The 19,880-nt window shown below is 36.8% G+C and overlaps 1 protein-coding gene across 1 annotated transcript in view; it reads right to left on the reverse strand.

Annotated features, from left to right (window-relative positions):
* Nucleotides 1-1,932: 1,932 nt before the first annotated feature.
* The window catches only part of ABCA12 (ATP-binding cassette, sub-family A (ABC1), member 12), a 202,021-nt gene continuing 184,073 nt past the window's right edge, over nt 1,933-19,880 (reverse strand). The window contains exons 44-53 of the mRNA XM_010861144.1: nt 18,337-18,590; nt 16,120-16,324; nt 14,873-14,982; nt 14,190-14,331; nt 12,858-12,992; nt 10,749-10,852; nt 9,311-9,403; nt 7,886-7,991; nt 3,801-3,938; nt 1,933-2,273 (exon numbers count right to left, since the gene is read on the reverse strand). Of these exons, the coding sequence (XP_010859446.1) occupies nt 2,172-2,273; nt 3,801-3,938; nt 7,886-7,991; nt 9,311-9,403; nt 10,749-10,852; nt 12,858-12,992; nt 14,190-14,331; nt 14,873-14,982; nt 16,120-16,324; nt 18,337-18,590 (1,389 nt within the window). The 3' untranslated portion in view covers nt 1,933-2,171. The remainder of the gene's footprint in view (nt 2,274-3,800; nt 3,939-7,885; nt 7,992-9,310; nt 9,404-10,748; nt 10,853-12,857; nt 12,993-14,189; nt 14,332-14,872; nt 14,983-16,119; nt 16,325-18,336; nt 18,591-19,880) is intronic.

A 19,880-nucleotide genomic window follows, 5' to 3' on the forward strand; every position in this document is an offset into this window, starting at 1 on the left:
TAAGTGATGGGACGATGCTAAAGCTGAAACTCCAGTCTTTGGCCACCTCATGCAAAGAGTTGACTCACTGGAAAAGACTCTGATGCTGGGAGGGATTGGGGGCAGGAGGAAAAGGGGACGACAGAGGATGAGATGGCTGGATGGCATCAGCGACTCGATGCACATGAGTTTGAGTGAACTCCAGGTGTTGGTGATGGACAGGGAGGCCTGGCTTGCTGCGATTCATGGGGTCGCAAAGAGTCAGACACAACTGAGTGACTGAACTGAACTGATGGGACCAGATCCCATGATCTTGGTTTTTTGAACGTTGAGTTTGAAGCCAGCTTTTTCACTCTACTCTTTTACTTTCCTCAAGAGGCTCTTTAGTTCCTGTTAGCTTTCTGCCATTAGGGTGGTATTATCTGCATATTTGAATTATTGCTATGTCTTCTGGCAATCCTGATTCCAGCTTGTGATTCATTCAGTCTGGCACTTCACATGATATACTCTGCATGGAAATTAAATAAGCAGGGTGACAATATATAGCCTTGATGTACTTCTTTCCCAGTTTGGAACTAATCCATTGTTCCATGTCTGGCTCTGTTGCTTCTTGACCTGCATATAGGTTTCTCAAGCAGCAGGTAAGGTGATCTGGTAGTCTCATCTCTCTTTAACAATTTCCCACAGTTTGTTGTGATCCACACAGTCAAAGCCTTTAGCGTAGTCAAAAGAAAGTTAGGAAGTACAACAGAATACAGTTTTAGGACTGGGGAGTTAAACTGAAAAATTAGGGAAAGGAGTTTCCCTGAGAAAGAACAGCATTTCTGAAGTGCATTAGCTAGGCACAAATTGTGGCAGAAGGGCACTTCAAGCAGGGGGACATACTAAAATACACACAGAAGTGTGGGGAGAGGAAGGAGTTTGGTGTACTGAAAAAACCAGAGAGGGCAGTGTGGCTACACCCTAAAGAGGAAGAGGAGAAAGAAACTGATGAAGGTGGAGAAGTAAGCGGTAGCTAGGTCCCATGGGACACTGCCATCCATATGACTCCAAGTTTTAAGTTTCTGGCTCTTCTCTAACAAATAAATGACTTCATGAATTATTTTTACTAAATGTTGACTTTATTGACTTTCAAAACAGAAACAGTTGCACTAAAGCTGACAATTCATACAGACAAATAGACACACACACAAACACACACACACACCCCGCCCCCACACACATAATAGAGAGCACCTTCCCCGGGGGCCACGTAGTTTGGCATTATTACAAAGTCTATTCTATGGCCATATATATGATTCTGGGTCAGCTGGGTAATTAACTGAAAATTATCTTCATATTCATTTTCCCTCCCCAGGAATGCTTCCTACAGAAAGACCCAGAATATGAAGCTTTCTAGAAGAGTTTTGAAAATGTTGCCTGCCAGCAGCATGTGAATTCTCTATTGTCTTTCAGGACTTTTATCCACCCAGCTGACACATCCATTTCCCCTGAAGAGCAAGTAGCTTCTTGCTCTGCCCTGAGCCTTACTATTGGCAAGGCAGTGCAGAAATACATTGTAGTCTGTTTACCACCAGGGTAAACTGCCCTTCTATAACATTCTTGCAGAAAGGCATTTTGGGGGGTTCAGTAAAGTCTCCATCTATTTACAGGTACTGAAAATAACATACACACACACTCTAGACATTGTGCCCACTTCTTACTGCCAAGGTTAATTAATCTGGCCCTTGGCACTTTAGACCTCACAACACATTAATGTATTCATGATGATAGCCATCCTGTTATTTTCTGAAAATAAATTATTTTGTATGCTTTCCCTTACTTTTCTTCTCCACTCTTACTTTTCAACTACTCATAACAATGCCTTTTAAGCTGTCATTTTATTGAAAGTAATAAATTAAGACATTCATCTTCAGCGGTTTCACCTTTGCATAAGATTCAGCAACTTACACACTAGCATGCTCACAGTGTTAAGCAGATAGGAATTCAATTCAGTAGCAAAAACATTCACTGACCTTAGAAAGAAAACTTTCCGTTTATAATTACTGGCTAGTCTTACACAGTTGCAACTTTCTAATACGGTATAATACTTTAAGATTAAATATTTTGAGGAATTTGTATCTTCTGTGCCTCTTCCCCAAAATGAAGTCATGGGCCACTTGCTGAGACTGGTTTTGCTGGAGGTACTGAGCCTACAGCTGGTCGTCTTGGGAGTCGGTGCTTACGGTGGATCCCTGGCTGCTGGTGTCGACAGTTTCATAGCACTTTTGGTCTTTGGCAAAGTTGATGAAAACCTGATTTTTCAAGGGAAATGAAGCCATTAGCGCTTGTAAACCAAAGGAAGAAATAAGGGGTGTGCATATGTGTGGTGTGTGCACAATGGGAGAGCAAAGAAAAAGAAAATTAGATTTCATACTGCTAAGTTGCTTCGGTTGTGTCCAACTCTTTGTGACTCCATGGACTGTAGCCCACCAGGCTCCTCTGTTCATGGAGTTTTCCAGGCAAGAATACTGGAGAGAATTGTCATTTCCTCCTCCAGGGGGTTCTCCTGATCCAGTGATCAAACTGGTGGTGTCTCTTACGACTCCTGCACTGGCAGGCGGGTTCTTTACCACTAGTGCCACTTGGGAAGCCCCAGATTTCATAGGGGCACACCCAAATATATACACAAACTCTCATTAGGAATCCTTCCTTTAGGTACTGCATTTAACTGGGGTTTGAAAACAGTACCTATAACTACATTTATAATCATAATAAATGATAAAATCTAAAGCTATAATTGAACACCTATAGCCACATATTTGCATCTATTTGATCTGCATCAGTATCTTTCAAGTATAAATAAGGAGCCCAATCCAAGCTCCTATCAATTGTTTCCATGATGATGTTGAGAGAAATTTCACTAGTTTTAAGAGTTAATACACTGAAATAAAATTTGTATACAAATGTCACAGTATGTTTCTTATGCTTGCTATTTAACAGGCAGACCTTTATGACTTTGTTTAAAATCATTAATTCTATTAGTCATAGATTAGTCATAGATTCATCCAGAAAATATTGAGAGACATGATACTGGTAATTGGTTACAAGTCCAAGGATAAATCTGTGTTGGCAAAGCCATAATTGCCTTAACTCTCCATAAATAAAACTCTCTGTAAGACGCAGCAAGATTTGGAGGCCACTTTAGCTTCCCTTTCAGGCCCTCTCCAGTGACAGGTACAATCTGATGCTCTGTATGTCAGGTCAGTTGAACTGTATAGAACTAAAACAGTGCAAAGGTGGAGGAGGATGCTCCATGAAGCCTCCAGTTACTGTATATAAATGTAACTAAGACAGATGATTTGAATGAAACAAAAGAATCCTGCATTTACCATTTTGGTTGCCTGAATCTAGCAGATCTAAATCTCACTAGATAACCCCATCCTCCCCTAATCTAGGAAGCCAATCAATAGAAATGTTACTTAAGAAACATTCCAAGGAGAAAGGAAGGAAAGTGTTAACAGCTATTTGTTTTATAGATGAAAATAATTGTTGCTTTACATATACAGACAACCGATGGGTACAGATGTCTTAGAGAAGGAAAAAAATTTTTCTCTCCATTAAAATTAGTTAACTCTTCATATTTCTTTATAACATTCCAAAATGCACTTATAAATAAATTAAGCTAAGTTTTTCAGGTGTAAGATTAGATATTGCTTCAATTAAAAATAAATTGAAGGTCATTAAAAAGAAGTAATTATGTACAATTAAATTTTTTTAAAATAAATAATCAGAATGTATTAATGCAACACTGTGTACATGGACCATGGTATCCAGCTTACCTCTTCCAGAGTAGTCTGACTCACTAAGAAATTTGTGATATTTAAAGCAGTCTTGTTGGCCTCCAGCAGATCAAAAATATTTGCTACTCCTCCTGCAGTGACTGGCACATGATATTCTAACATGCTGAGGTGCTGATCCTGTGGGAACCAAAGGGGAAAAAAAAATCACTCCTCAATGTCAGATAATACTGAGTAGACTAGACATAACTTGACAAAGAGCTAAGAAACACACTGAAATTCATTCCTCTGGAAATGATCAGTTCAGTTCAGTCGCTCAGTCATGTCCGACTCTGCAACCCCATGGACTGCAGTATGCCAGGCCTCCCTGTCTATCACCAACTCCCGGAGTTCACTCAGACTCACGTCCATCGAGTCAGTGATGCCATCCAGCCATCTCATCCTCTGTCGTTCCCTTCTCCTCCTGCCCTCAGTCTTTCCCAGCATCAGGGTTTTTTCAAATGAGTCAGCTCTTCGCATCAGGTGGCCAACGTATTGGAGTTTCAGCCTCAGCATCAGTCCTTCCAATAAATATTCGGGACTGATTTCCTTTAGGATGGACTATTTGGATCTCCTTGCAGTCCAAGGGACTCTCAAGAGTCTTCTCCAACACCACAGTTCAAAAGCATCAATTCTTTGGTGCTCAGCTTTCTTTAGAGTCCAACTTTCACATCCATACATGACTACTAGAAAAACCATAGCCTTGACTAGACGAACCTTTGTTGGCAAAGTAATGTCTTTGCTTTTTAATATGCCGTCTAGCTTGTTCATAGCTTTTCTTCCAAGGAGCAAGCCCTTTTAATTTCATGGCTGCTGTTACCATCTGCAGTGATTTTGGAGCCCCCCAAAATAAATTCTGCCACTGTTTCCACATCTATTTGCCATGAAGTGATGGGACCAGGTGCCATGATGTTAGTTTTCTGAATGTTGAGCTTTAAGCCAACTTTTTCACTCTCCTCTTTCACTTTCAACAAGAGGCTCTTTAATTCTTCTCTTTCTGCCATAAGGGTGGTGTCATCTGCATATCTGAGGTGAAATATCAAATATTATTGATATTTCTCCTGGCAATCTTGATTTCAGCTTGTGTTTCATCCAGTCTGGCATTTTGCATGATGTACTCTGCATGTAAGTTAAATAAGCAGGGTGAGAGTATACAGGCTTGACGTAATCCTTTCCCAATTTGGAACCAGTCTGTTGTTCCATGTCCAGTTCTAACTGTTGCTTCTTGACATTCATACAGATTTCTCAGGAGACAGGTCAGGTGGTCTGATATTCCCATCTCTTTCAGAATTTTCCAGACTTTGTTGTGATCCACACAGTCAGAGGCTTTAGCATAGTCAATGAAGCAAAAGTAGATGTTTTTCTGGAACTCTATTGCTTTTTTGATGATGCAGCAGATGTTGACAATTTGATCTCTTGTTCCTCTGCCTTTTCTAAAACCAGATTGAACATCTGAAAGTTCACGATTCATGTACTGTTGAAGCCCGGCTCAGAGAATTTTGGGCATTATTTTGCTAGCATGTGAGGTGAGTGCAATTGTCCAGTAGTTTGAGCATTCTTTGGCATTGCCTTTCTTTGGGTTGGGACTGAAAACTGACCTTTTACAGTCCTGTGACCACTGCTGAGTATTCCAGATTTCCTGTCATATTGAGTGCAGCACTTTCACAGCATCATCTTTTAGGATTTGAAATAGCTCAACTGGAAAAATAATATGTATGTTTGGAAACTAACAGCTTTCGAAGCAGAGATAAATTTTGTGAATGTCTGAGAGAAAACAAATTAAAAAGCTAATAAAAATTCTAAAACATTCTACATTCATGTGTACTTAGAAAGTGACTATAGTCTTGCCTAGAAAAAATATTGTGGAATGATATTGCTGATGTCAGATTACAATAAGTACAATAAGCTTTTTCAGAGATAACTTTTAAAAATTTGTTTTAGTTAGAATTGTTCTAAAAGGCTAAGGATTAGTTGTTCAATTTATATTGGCTAAAGTTGGCAGATTTCAAAAGCATTGTCTAGGGGAAATCTCATTCAAATAATGCTACATTCTTTCTTAACTCTAAAAGTCTTTTCAATGTATTTAGTCCATCAGATCGGATCAGATCAGTCGCTCAGTCATGTCCGACTCTTTGCGACCCCATGAATCACAGCACGCCAGGCCTCCCTGTCCATCACCAACTCCCGGAGTTCACTCAGACTCATGTCCATCGAGTCAGTGATGCCATCCAGCTATCTCATCCTCTGTCGTCCCCTTCTCCTCCTGCCCCCAATCCCTCCCAGCATCAGGGTCTTTTCCAATGAATCAACTCTTTGCATGAGGTGGCCAAAGTACTGGAGTTTCTTTAGTACTCTATTCTTATTTCCTTGGAGTATCTTTAACATCTTGCTTTTCTGAATATTTTATCAGTTATCATGTCCCATTTATTTTTTCCTTTAAAATAACTCTCAAATGTAACCATTCCTCTCTATGTGCACCATCAATATTATTAACTTGATGTTTATCATTCCATATCTGAGTTATTGCAACAGCATCTTCAGAAGCCTAGAAACCATATACACCCATATGTTTCAGCACAAAGTATCTAGAATAATCTTTCCTAAATTCTAGTTTGGTCAGGGTGTTTTTTAACTCCATAATCAACCCCTGTAACCTATATGGGTCAGATCAAGATTGTTACTTACTAGAAACCCCTCTTCTCACACCTTTGCTTACTGTCTAGCCCCTCTCATTGATTTGTATTTACATCACACCTGTCACTGCAGTCAGGCCATCTTACTTATTTTTACTTTCAAATTATTGTTTTGCTATCTCCCTTTTCAGAGATCTGGAAACCATCATACACTTGTAAAGAATGGTCTACATAAGAAGACATCAAACTTTTATCATCACTGCACTTGTCTTGTAAGCTCTAGCCCCATGAGGAACAGACCAGGACAAATACAATCTCAAGTTCACTGAAAGAAAAAGCACTATGACCAATGCAATTTGTGCAAAAATAAAGCATTCTTTGATTTTAAATTTGATTCTAATTTAGATGATAGAAAATGGTCCTTGATAAGCATCGTAAAAGCTATTTCTTCCTGGAAAACTTAGTTGAGGTTTCAGAGGTTGAGACAAAAGTATTTTGTACAGATAAAAGAATTGTTTTTAAAAACGCTCCCCATTTGGCTTTCCAGAATCACTTTATGTTAATATGGTGCCTGACAGTTCATGAAGCATCTTTGTGGACATTTTATCATTTAGTTCTCACACCAGTCTTGTGAAGTAGATATCAAAAGTATTTATAAAATAGGAATATGAGGCTTAGAGACTTTAAATCTCTTGCTGGAATCACACAGGTAGAGCTGGATCTTAGTCCAAATCTAATTTCTTTTCATCATTCCACACCTGATTTTAATTTTAATTTTAAAACAATTATTTGCTATAATCATCTTGTACAAATTACCTGCACATCAAAGATGATATAATGATAACTTTTTTGTCAAGTGCATTTAAATGTGTATTATGTGAGATTTATGTGTATACATCTGTGTGTGCCCATTCTGTTAATACACATATGTAAGATTAAATTAACTGAGTCATATTTCAGGTAGTGTGTGATTGAGAACTTGATTTCCAAGCAATTCTCCTCAAAACTTTGTGGGCTTATTTTTCAAATGAGGAAAGCAAAGGAGATAATCTCTTCTAGCTGTGACATACAGACAGGAACTCTGTAATTTTTTTTTTTCTAAGAAGGAAAGCCGTTGGTCATATGTATCTGTTATCCCTCACTTCTCTAACATATATAACCAATAAACTACTTAAGTATAGAATCCAACCTGAAAACTAATACAATACAGTCATAAAGCCTTTGTGAGGAAGAAATAATGGTATGTAAAAGGATTATGATACTCTTAAGCAGCTACAAAAATATATAACTTAATTCGAAGATTTTATTTGTTCATACTAAGTATGCTTCAGAATATCTTAACCATCTTGAACTAATAAATATATTAAGATGAATAATAAAGGTATGGTCAACTTGAAAATGACAAACATCCACTACCCTATTACAACTATCAAAACCAGTCAATCTCTTACTTACTTTTAAGTATGTTTTTGGAAAGTGCAGCTGCATGAACCTTGTGAGGGCCTCCATGCTCACTCTGGCATTCTTCACGTGAACCTTGACAGTAAATCCCCGCCCAAACCTAGAAAGAAGTGCAAAACATAATATGAGTTATGTTTTGCTGAAATAGCTCTTCTGAAATTCTAGCTAATGAAACAGGACCCAAGCTTACAATTATAGGCCCTTTTCCTATACAAAGAGTATCACTTTGCAATAAAAAGTTCAGGGCATGTTGCAAACTGGAAATAGTGCACTGCTATGACTTTTTATTTCTACCACTATATAAAGTCAGATCCTTTGGACAAAAGCTGCATTAGAAATGAAACATAAAGTCTTGGCTTTCTTTGGCATTCATGAATTGGTGTGTCTTCTGTCCTTCAGTTGTGTCTGACTCTTTGTGACCCCATGGACTGTAGGCCATCAGGTTCCTCTGTCCATAGAATTCTCCAGGCAAGCATACTAGAGTGGGTAGCCATTCTGTTCTCCATGGGATCCTCCCAACCCAGGGATCGAACCTGGGTCTTCTACACTGCAGACAGATTCTCTACCATCTAAGCCACCAGGAATTGATGTCAATTTTGGGGCTAAACACTTTCTAATTTAAAGCAAAGAAGGTCTTGATAGGCAAGTTATTGAAGATTTGGTATCAACTGTAAAGATTAAAATCATTGGGGTTTTAAAAATAAATAATAAACCAATATAACTGCTAACTTTTATACTTTATACTTTTGCATCAGAGTAGTGTTTGTAAACAAGTCACAGCAGATTCTCTGAGAATAACATACAAGTTCTTTTTCATTCTTTTTTTCGTATCTTGATCAACTTTGTTTTATAAGAAAGTCAAGCTGTTGTACAGATAAAGACATAAAGGAATGTCATGGTGTTTGAAGATTAACATGGATATGTATAAATGCATATGTACTCTGGTAAATATATTAATTTATTTTTAATTTGATAGTATCATATTTATGTACATCTCCCCAATGTATTTTTGGTTAAAAGGTTTTAAATGTAGTAAAAATGTTAAATAGCTTACTGAAAGCCTATGCAAATGACAAATGAACATACTAGACAAAAATCAATGCCTTCATGTACTTGTCAAGATCTAATTTGTTAGAGTTAACTCTTGAGAGTATTTTGGTTGGGGAATAATAATCATATCATTATTATATTATCATTATTATTAGCTTTTAGGCCTTCTAGGTTTGGGGGTTATTAATTAAAAAACATTCAATCCTCAGTACTATTATTTAACTTCAAAGTGAATCAATGGTTAGCTTCTCCATTCCAGTTTTACTACACATTGTAGGATAGGCTGCTGAGATAATCTTTGAAGGCAAGTATAGCCCTGGTAGATTGATTACTCTACACCGTGTGTTAAACAATGCATTTGTTCTTTACCTGCTCTTAATGTGCTGCAATGATCCAATACATTGGAACCTTCCATTCACCATAATGGCCAACCTTGTACAGAGAGCCTCACATTCTTCCATGCTGAAAGGCAGAATCATGTCAGCGTTCTGGGCACAGAAAATTGGCTTAAGTTCCTAAGCATAAGTTTAACTCTTTTCTTTATGGCACCTTAGGAATACTGTTTGAATATTTGAGTCCCTTAAACTGTCTTTTCCTTTGAAGAACAAAAAAATCTTTTATCATATAATGTAAATGTCTTTGCATAGGGTTTATTACTGTTTCTTTTCAAACTTGAGGACATCTTCCTCACCTGGATTGCTGCTCTATCAAACAGTATTTCTTTCAAGCTCTTTCAAGCTTTGACTTAAGACCTACATTTTGTAAGAAATATTTCCAAAATAATACTAAGTTGTTTTCATTATGCCTTATACTCAATATTCAGATGACTTTTTATTTATTTATTTATTTTGGCCACACCCTACAGCATGCAAGATCTTAGTTCCCTGACCAGAAAGTGAACCTGTGTCCCCTGCAATGGAAGCACAGAGTCTTAACCACTGGGCCACCAGGGAAGTCCCTCAGTTGGCTTTTATGTTTTTGTATTTATAACCAGTTAACCTGTACTTGATTATATAATTCTGACTTCATGGACTATGATACTGGAGGAGATCTTAGGTATCATCTTGAGATCTTAGGTATCACCCTGTCCACTTAAACACAAAAGTTAATGGAAAATCAGTGATTGGCTTCAGAACATATACTGTGCTTGGGGGCAAGGTTAGTATATAGGATATAAATAAGTCTCAGTTCTAAACATATCTAGTTCTTTTTCTACTATATGATCTTTATAATGAAAGGATAAACTTAATACAAGGCCAATCTTATAAGAAAGGCACAGACAAAAAGCTTTAGTAGCTTTTTTACTTAGTTGATTGGCAGGGTCTACTTTATGGAGGAGGCTTGTAGACTAGTTCTGAAAGGATTAGTAAGATTAGAATTTGGAAAGATTTTGTGTAAAGACCAACTCTAGTAGAAGGCACAGCAAAGACAGGGCATGGTGATAGGAAAGGGCAGGGAGTGTATGTGGAACCACTCAGATTGATTGATAGGAAAGTTAGATGAGGTTGGATAATAAAAGGCCTTGCAAACTAAGCCAAAACATGCTAAATTTTATGTGATAGGGCAATAGAGAGGAATGATTGAGTTAAGAGGGTCAAAAGTTATGGAAATTTTATTTTTTAATGGATTGCTAGGCCGTATCCCCCCACAAGAGCTGGGATCTCACCAGAAAATCCTCTTGACTTCCTCTTTTGACTATGAACATAAAATACTTTAATCCAATTGTGGAATTCACTCTCAGTATATGTTACACAGGATTACTTCCTCTCATCTGTCATCTGACTCTAAAGTTCCACACCCAATTTACCTGTGAGAAGTGAGGATGACAGAACATTTATTCTGGACTTCTTCTGAAATGATCTTCCAGAGGTGCCGTTTTGACTTAGGATCCATCCCAGAGCTTGGCTCATCCTTAATAGAAAGTTACAAGAAGAATTTATCAAATTAATTAAATTTTGATGAGGTTCTTTACATGAATCATTGCATCTCACTTGCCTAGAACAGAAATCACTTTTCGAGGTCCTGTGACTAACTTATTTTATACTTAACAGGCTTCTTTCTGCTGCTGTCAAAAAGCTCAAAATTAATCATTTTAAATTGTCAATCTGTTTTAAACAGTCTCAGTGAAGTTGACACTCTGCTACTTTACACATGTCTCTTATATTTCTTTGGAAAAAAATCTGCTTCAATTACTGACAAAGCCAGAGTTTTGATATTTAATACTATATCATCACATATATATCTGAAGCTACATCAACAAGATTGCTGCCTTGCTCCTGATGGTAGAATTGTGCCTGTAAGTGATAGATAATATGCCATGTGAAGCACTGTTGCTGCTGCTGCTAAGAATGCATTTTTTTTGTTAATATTATTGAGGTGCATTTTCAGTTTTATGTTATTAATTGAAATTTAATACTCCTTGGGGAAATAAAAGTAAGATTTGCAGAAAATGCCAAATAGAAAGATATAAATTACATTTTAAAGTAAATGACATTTTGAAAAATTATTCAGGCATAAAATTAGAAATGTAGCAATGGAGAACTAAACAAGCAATAATAGATCCTGACAGATGATTAAAAAATCAAACTGTAGGTCAAGATTAAGTAAAAATTAAAAATATACATCTGAAATGGAAAGTATGCAGATAGGATCAGCAGAGGCTTATTTTTATAGCAAGGGGTTAAACTGGAATTTAAAGAAAGAAATAAGTATTAGTTTGGGGAAACAGTAAAAATTATATTGTCACTGTTCCTATTTTTGAAGACAATGGCATATATAGTAAGTATATATAAAAAAATATATAGTATCTTTCTCTCATGGCCTGATTTCAATTCAGCTCATTAATGCATAACATTTGCATAGAACTTTTTAACATTTTAAAGTACTTTACATCTATTATCTCATAGGGGTGCCTAAGGATTGTTTTCTTAAATTTAAGGGACACTTATACAATAGAATTCCATTATGAGTGTCAATTGGCAGAAACATAATGCATTATATGCTTCCGGTATTATACAGAGAGGGCTTATGCATTACTCTATCTGGGCAGTTTAAATGATTTGATATTCTATATTATTTAATCCCTGAAATAATGTGATGATTTATAACTGGTGATTTTATTGCATAGTTAGGCCTCTTTTGAAGTTTTGGAAGTCCTTGAATGAAGGGGATCTTCCAAAATAAGGGCAGCTTATTTCTCTGAAATAAACACTTTTCACAAGGTTTGGCTTGGGGAACAGAATGCTATGTCACCCCTAAGGTAACTTATATTTCCAGGTGATCAATTTAATTTTTCAGCTTTTAATCAAAATATTAACATGACATGTATTTCTTGCTTTCAAAAAATTCAGATAAAATAGAATGGCATATTTTCAAGATTGCATCTCAAGCTAGGTAACTCATGTTTTTAAGCAACAAGGAGATAACATTTTAGGACAATGTGTTGGAAGCTGGAAAATGTGTTAATTCACCTGATCAGTTACCAATAGAACTGATTCCTTCAATAACTGGGAATCAAATTCTATCATAGTTTTACTTACTCATCTGAATATCCTGAATTTGTTTCAGCTACTTCCTATTCCCATGTTTCCTCTTAAATTACCTGAGCCATAGCTTCAGACAAAAAATATTTTTGAGGGCATATTATTATGGCAACAAATTACCTGGTATAAATTTCCTTAATGAGACAGTATATGTGAAGTGCTTTACACAAGAACCAGCACATAGTGATACCCAACCCAGGAATCAAGTGGAGGTCTCCTGCATTGTAGGCGGATTCTTTACCAGCTGAGCTACCAGGAAAGCCCCTAATGAGACCTCAGTAAATGCTTATTGCAATAATGATAATGAAATGTTATACACAATTGGATATGTGATTCTAATTGGGCAGTAGCCTTTTTCACAATGATTCTCTTACCAGCAACAGAATGGAAGGTTTCCCTATCAAGGCCAGTGCAGTTGACAATTTTCTTTTTGTGCCGTAACTACACATAGAGGTAACTTTGTCCCTGTAGGGCATCAGGTGAAGTCTCCCAAGGAGTTTTTGAACAGTCTGCGGGTGGAAAAAAGGACTTGTTGATTTTCCCTCGCCAAAACCCTTAAAGCATTAAATGGAAAAAGAGCTACTTGTGAAAGGAATTTTATAATGAAGAAATACATATTTTAGTTTTATTTTTAAAGGTACACTTAAAGATGAATCATTCATTTAAAGATAAACGCAATTCCGTGGAGGCCCATTCATAAATACGATTTCTTGTCCCCCTAATACATGTGCGTGTAAGTGTGTGTGTGTTTACAATGGTTCTTTCTGCTGTATTGACACAGGATTTACTTTTAAGCTTCAAAGGGCTAAAACAGAATTCATCCCTTTACAAGGCAGGTTTCTTATTGATTGTCATCACTGTTTCATCTTTTTTCTTACTGTGGGATGAGCTGTCACAAAGGCTTTAGGTCTATTTAAAAATGACCCAGTATCAAAACTGTAGTGTATTAACTTAGGAATCTTGGGTTCTTGTGGCTATTTCAGTAGTTAAATAGCTCTGGCAAATAGTGGAATCCTAGGAGGATTTAAGAATTCCCCGAGGGTTGCAAAAATAGAGAAAACTGTCCAAAAGATTAGTCTTTCCATTAAAAAGGTAAATAATTGTAGTGAGGTATAAAAGCACATCTCAAAAACCAAATTGGAAGCTATTCTATTTTCCTTGGACATTTTGTACATGCCCAGTCAACTACTCAGTTGTGTCCAACTCTCTGACACCCTATGGACCCACCAGGCTCCTCTGTCCATGAGATTCTCCAGGGAAGAATATGGGACTCAGTTGCCATTCCATCCTCCAGGGGATCTTCCCAACTCAGGGATCTAACCCACATCTCCAGGCAAATTCTTTACCATGAGTCACTTGGGAAGCCCATTTTGTAGGTAATTCCATGTTTCAATAGTTATCTGAACACTAAAAGATATATAGGCATCACCAACCAGGGCTCAATCCAGAGGCTAAGGCAAATCTCATTCTTTATTCGACAGTTTTTAAAAGATAATGGAACAAATATGGGCCAAGATGTTTCTAAAGCTGAGTTCATAGGTGTGTTTATGATATACATACAATCAAGCTAATACTGCTTCCATTATCGTTGTCAAGAGAAAATTGTCATAGTTTTCCAGATGTCAGCTTGGTCTTGAGTGTGGGTAGGTGGGAAGCATAAGCAAAAATGGTTTTCAAATAAACTAGTTCTTCACGCTTATACTCACTTCTTTAATATCTTTTTCTGGAATTCCATGTACTCTAGCATAGAAATATAAATGTTCTTCTATGGTTACCAGGTCATCCAAAGCATCTTCCTGAGGACAGTAGCCAATTAATGAGCTGTGAGAGTTAACATGAGCCAGAGACCTGAAGAAAAAGCGTCAAAAACATGAATGACTTTCTAAAGACATTTCCCTCCTAGCCCTCAGATGCTGGGTGTGTTTGCATGCTAAGTCACTTCAGTTGTGTCTGACTTCGTGCGACTCTATGGACTACAGCCTGCCAGACTCCTCTGTCCATGGGATGTTCCAGGCAAGAATACTGGAGTGGCTTGCTGTGCCCTCCTCCAGGGGATCTTTCCAACCCAGGGATCGAATCCACACCTTTTAAATCTATCTGCTTTGGCAGGCGGGTTCTTTACCACTAGCACCACCTGGGAAGCCCCTCAGATGTTGAGAGGGTAGTTCTGTTTGGGTTGTGGTGATTGGTGAGTCTGGTAAAAAGATATAAAATGATCCCACCATCATAAGCACACTGAAAAATATAAAAATTTCCACTCACTTGAGTAGCTGGTTTTCTCCTAAGGATTTAATAATATAACCACAAAATAACATCAAAAGTTCACTTTAATTATCTTTCTCATTTAATTATGTTGTGTTTGGTAATTTGAAGCACTTGTTTTTCATACCCAGTCTTATTTCTGATCAGAATGTTTCCACTTGTAGGAATTATGTCTCCTGTCAGCATCTTGAAGATAGTGGTTTTTCCTGCTCCGTTCACCCCAAGAAGTCCAAAGCACTGGTTTGAGGGAGAAAAAAAAATGTAAACTAATTCAAACCAAAGACAAGTTTCTATTATATCCCTTTTCTTCCTTTCCTTGCGTGAAATAAATTATCAAAGCACTGACTATTGCAGTGCTTTGCTGGCATTGATTGGATAAAGCTTTCACTTTTAAAACAAATGGGTACTTAGGTATCTTTTTTTCCTTTAACCATCTGAATATTTGTGTATATACCTAGGACTTGTTTTTACATATTATACTCTAGCACGCCTCTGTGTGACATGATAGAATATCCAATAAGGCAGATATGCTAACCTGACAAAGTGATTGTATTTATAAATTTAAATTATTCACAAAAAATCACAACTTTACTAAATAAGCAACTGAAGCAATAATCTCTTTATCCGATTGAATAAATTTGATGCGTTTAGTTTGCAGCCCGCCTCAGCAAAGAAGGAAAGACCCACATTCTCTTTCTGCTTTCAAAGCTGTCTTAACTACTGCTTCTATGAAAACAGCAATAATATGAATATGAATGCAATTTAGGACCTCAGTTCTGACAACTGATTTCTATATTCTGTCTTTGCTGCTGCTGCTGCTAACTCGCTTCAGTCATGTCTGACTCTGTGCGACCTCAGAGACGGCAGCCCACCAGGCTCTGCCATCCCTGGGATTCTCCAGGCAAGAACACTGGAGTGGGTTGCCATTTCCTTCTCCAAGAAGCCTAAAAACTAAGAGTTGAAAAGAGCTCCCTGAACAGACTTCTTGACTGAAAGTCCACTCAAGAAGGATAGTAACTTGGGAAGGGGATCAGGATATGGTGAGTCTTCCCTGCCAAGAGGGGAGGGTTACAGGATAAGTAACACATAGACACATGTAAATTATATATATAGAATCCATCAAAATATTTAAAGGCTGGCTTCATATTTCTAGAAAAAATTAAGGAAAGATAAAATTTTTGTCACTTACCATGTCAACATAAAGGATGCATGCATGCCTGCATGCTCAGTAATATCCAACTCTTTTGCGACCCCCACGGACTGTAGCCTGCCAGGCTCCTCTGTCCATGGAATTTTCCAGGCAAGAATACTGGAGTGGGTTGCCATTTCCTCCTCCATGTAAAGTAGACTTAGAAACAGAACATTGTTACTTACCTCCCCAGCAGGAATCCCAATGCTGATGTTGTTTACAGCTATAATCTTTTTGTGGATAAGTTGGTAAGTCTTTGTGAGACGATGGAGTTGGACTAGGTCATAATCATTTGCACCTTTCTCAACTCGAAATCTTTCAGCCTGCACATCTTCATCTTCATCTATTGTCTCAATAACAGATGAAGAGCTAAATTTTCTAAAGAAGAGTCTAAAAAATGAACCCGATGATTTTGCATCAATAATTTTGAAATGACACCACTCAGTTTTGACATCTTTTTAAAAGTTCTCACTTCACCAAAGTGTGCCAAGTTTGTTTTATATTTTTCATGCATTTTGCTAAATAACTTAAAAATTAGCATGGGTGTTCTTTATAATATTTGTTATAATATTTGAGAAACAGTTTTTGCTTTCAATGACTTAAATACTTACAGATTCCCTATTACAAGTCAGAATCTTAATTCCAGTAACAAGGAACTTTAGTTTGGGTTTGAAAGTTACTCCTAACAGAGACCAGAGTCACTAGTAGGACTCAACACCTACAAGACCATGATCAATGATCATCATTTTTTTTAATTTGTCCTATTTATTCTTTGGTCATCAATAATATGAATGTTATTCTATAGTCTTTTTTTTTTTTTTTACTATGAATGTCTTACCTAGGACCTAGCCAATATACTAAGGTTATCAGTCCTGAAAACTCTAAGAAATCTCAAACCCACTTCAGTATCTTGTCTACTGAATACTGAAAAAAAACAAACCAACAAATCAATTTAGGTCTTCTCTCAATGTCCCTGTTTCTTTTAATGACATCCCTAGAGATTCCAATTGTGATATTTTCTTTAAATCTTCCCCATTCTAAAATCCACTCATGCAGTCAGCATCCTAAGACTGGAAATATCTTAAAAACAGCTAGTTATTTATCATTTTCTGTTTCTGTTACCATCACAGGCTTCCATTTTTTTTCTCACTTAGGTTTATCCAGGAACCTCAAACTGCTCCATTGTCTCTGAATCTTTCCTTCCAATCTGCACTACCTCCACAAAATCACAGCTCCTAAAGCACCATTTGATCCTGTTGGTCTCTGTTAAAAAACCTTCAATGTGCTACTGTTAATATTAGTTTATCGAGTAAAGTCCAAGCTATCACTCTTTAACCAAGCTATCAGTATACTCCATAATTTTTCAACCCCATGCTTCAGCTCCTACTCTTTCATTATATTTAGTCTATGCTCTAATCAAATTTTATTACTTATTTCTCAAATATGCCCCCAATTTTTCAATCTTTGTTCTTGTCTTCCCTTTTATTAATTTAAATCTTAATTTCCAATAAGTAATACATGCACTACATTTATTAAAATTAAAATGGTACTAAAGAATATTTAGGGAAAAGTCTCCTTCAAATACATACAGTTTTTTAGCAGAAGCATTCATAATTAGAAATAGTTTATGCATATATATGCATAAAAATATATTTCCTTTTTAAAACTTAAATGGTAACATACTTCATATGTAGCTCTGAACCTCGCATTTCTCACTTAACAAATATTAGAAGTAATCCCAAATATGATACAGTGAACTGCATCATTCTTTCTAATGGCTGCATAGTGTTTCACTTATAAATTATGAACATAATTTATTTAACTAGTCCCAAATGCAGTACATTTAGGTTATTTCCATTCTTTTGCTATTAGGAATGGTTACTATGATGAATAAATTTATATATACATAGTTCTGCATATTTGTTAGCATATCTGTAGGGAAAATTCCTAGAAATAGAATTGTTGGGTCAATGATGTTTATTTATGATTCTGTCATCATTTTACTCAATCTTCTTTTTCTGAATACATTGCTAGTATCTACATACTCAATTTTCTTTTCCCACTTCTACTTTCTATCCTTCTAAACACAACTCAAAGACTGTATCTTCTGTTTCTGTACATATTTTCCCTCTACCACTGAATTTTGATCTCTTTTAGACAAACAACTGGGCTTGTTAGTTACAAATTTTACTACCTCATTTTACAATACTTGCAGAACCATAGAAAGGCTTGAGAAATATTTACTGAATGAAAGAGAATGTGAATTGTGCGACAACTTTTAAGGTTTTTTGAGCAAAACATTCCCATTTCACTAATGGAAAAGCTTAGACTATTGACCCTTCTCTGAACATTTTGAATTGAGTTTTGTCATGGATGTCAAACACTGTTTTCATTATATTTACCTGAGTTTATTTATTAGCCACTCATTGATTAAAAGTCGCAAGAAAAAGAACATGGTTCCCTGAGAAACTAAGGCCACAAACATTGCGCCTAGTTTATCCATCTCAAAGGTTTCACTTGGATACTCCACTCCATATGCTTTTAAGAAGTCCAGGACCGACTGTTGTTGAGAAAGTTCGATCAAACCATAGCCAAAACAGAATTGTGGGAAAATCAGGAAAATGCGCTTGAGGGTTTCAGAAATAAGTTCTAAAGTCTGAAATAAGAGAAAGAAAAAAATAAATAAAGTCCAGTGTTAAGTTTCCAACAAATTGATGAAAATTTGAAACTAGATGTAGATAAATACTGAAACTTGAGAAGCTTATCTAGATTGGTAATTATTGCATGTACATACTGAATTTACACATAAACATTTACTATAACCAAATGGTGTTGATTTATTACCAAAAGAAAAGCAGAAAAGGATTATATATATTTGAGATGGTCTAAGGTGTCAGGTCAAACCCTGGGGACTTCAGAATGTAGTAATAGCAAGGTGATAGAGTATCCGTGGGGCTTCCCTGGTGGCTCAGGTGATAAAGAATCTGCCTGCATGTAGGAGACCCAGGTTCAGTCCCTGAGTTGGGACTGAAGGCCCTGGAGAAAGGAATGGCTATCCACTCCAGTATCTTTGCCTGGGGAATTCCATGGATAGATGAGCCTGGTGGGCTATAGTCCATGGGGTCACAAAGAGTTGCACATGACTGAGCAACTAACACATAGGTAGGTGCCTGAGTAAAGAGGGATTTAGTAAAGTTTTGGATCTAAGGTAATTCCTACTTGAAGAGGGAATAAAATGGTAAAATGATACAGAAGGAGAAACAGCCTATCTCAAAGAGGAGCAAATGGCACATTTTCATGCTATTTATACTTGGGACCAACCACTTCCAGCTCATGAATTTTCTTATTCCTTCTGGAGTATGCTTGTCTATTCCTTACTTAATTTTCTCTTTATTCTTTTCCATTCAATTGTCCAGCATTGTTAGGGCTTCCCTTCTCACTAATCATAATCGTTAGCTATGAATGGAAAGTGATGCCTACAATGAAGTAGATTCCAATACATGACTGAAAGGGAATGAGTTAGGTTTTTTCTCTATGAATGTTCAAATGAATCTTAACTCACAGTCATACAACTAAGACATGTGGTCTTTGTCCCTCCCATACCACAACAATTTGTTAATAAGTCATGGAAAAAGCAAGAGAGTTCCAGAAAAACATCTATTTCTGCTTTATTGATTATGCCAAAGCCTTTGACTGTGTGGATCACAATAAACTGTGGAAAATTCTGAAAGAGATGGGAATACCAGACCACCTGACCTGCCTCTTGAGAAATCTGTATGCAGGTCAGGAAGCAACAGTTAGAACTGGACATGGAACAACAGACTGGTTCCAAATAGGAAAAGGAGTACGTCAAGGCTGTATATTGTCACCCTGCTTATTTAACTTATATGCAGAGTACATCATGAGAAATGCTGGACTGGAAGAAGCACAAGCTGGAATCAAGATT

Source organism: Bison bison, unplaced genomic scaffold (assembly GCF_000754665.1).
Source record: "Bison bison bison isolate TAMUID 2011002044 unplaced genomic scaffold, Bison_UMD1.0 scf7180017864471, whole genome shotgun sequence".
In the NCBI taxonomy this organism is placed as follows: Eukaryota; Metazoa; Chordata; class Mammalia; order Artiodactyla; family Bovidae; genus Bison; species Bison bison.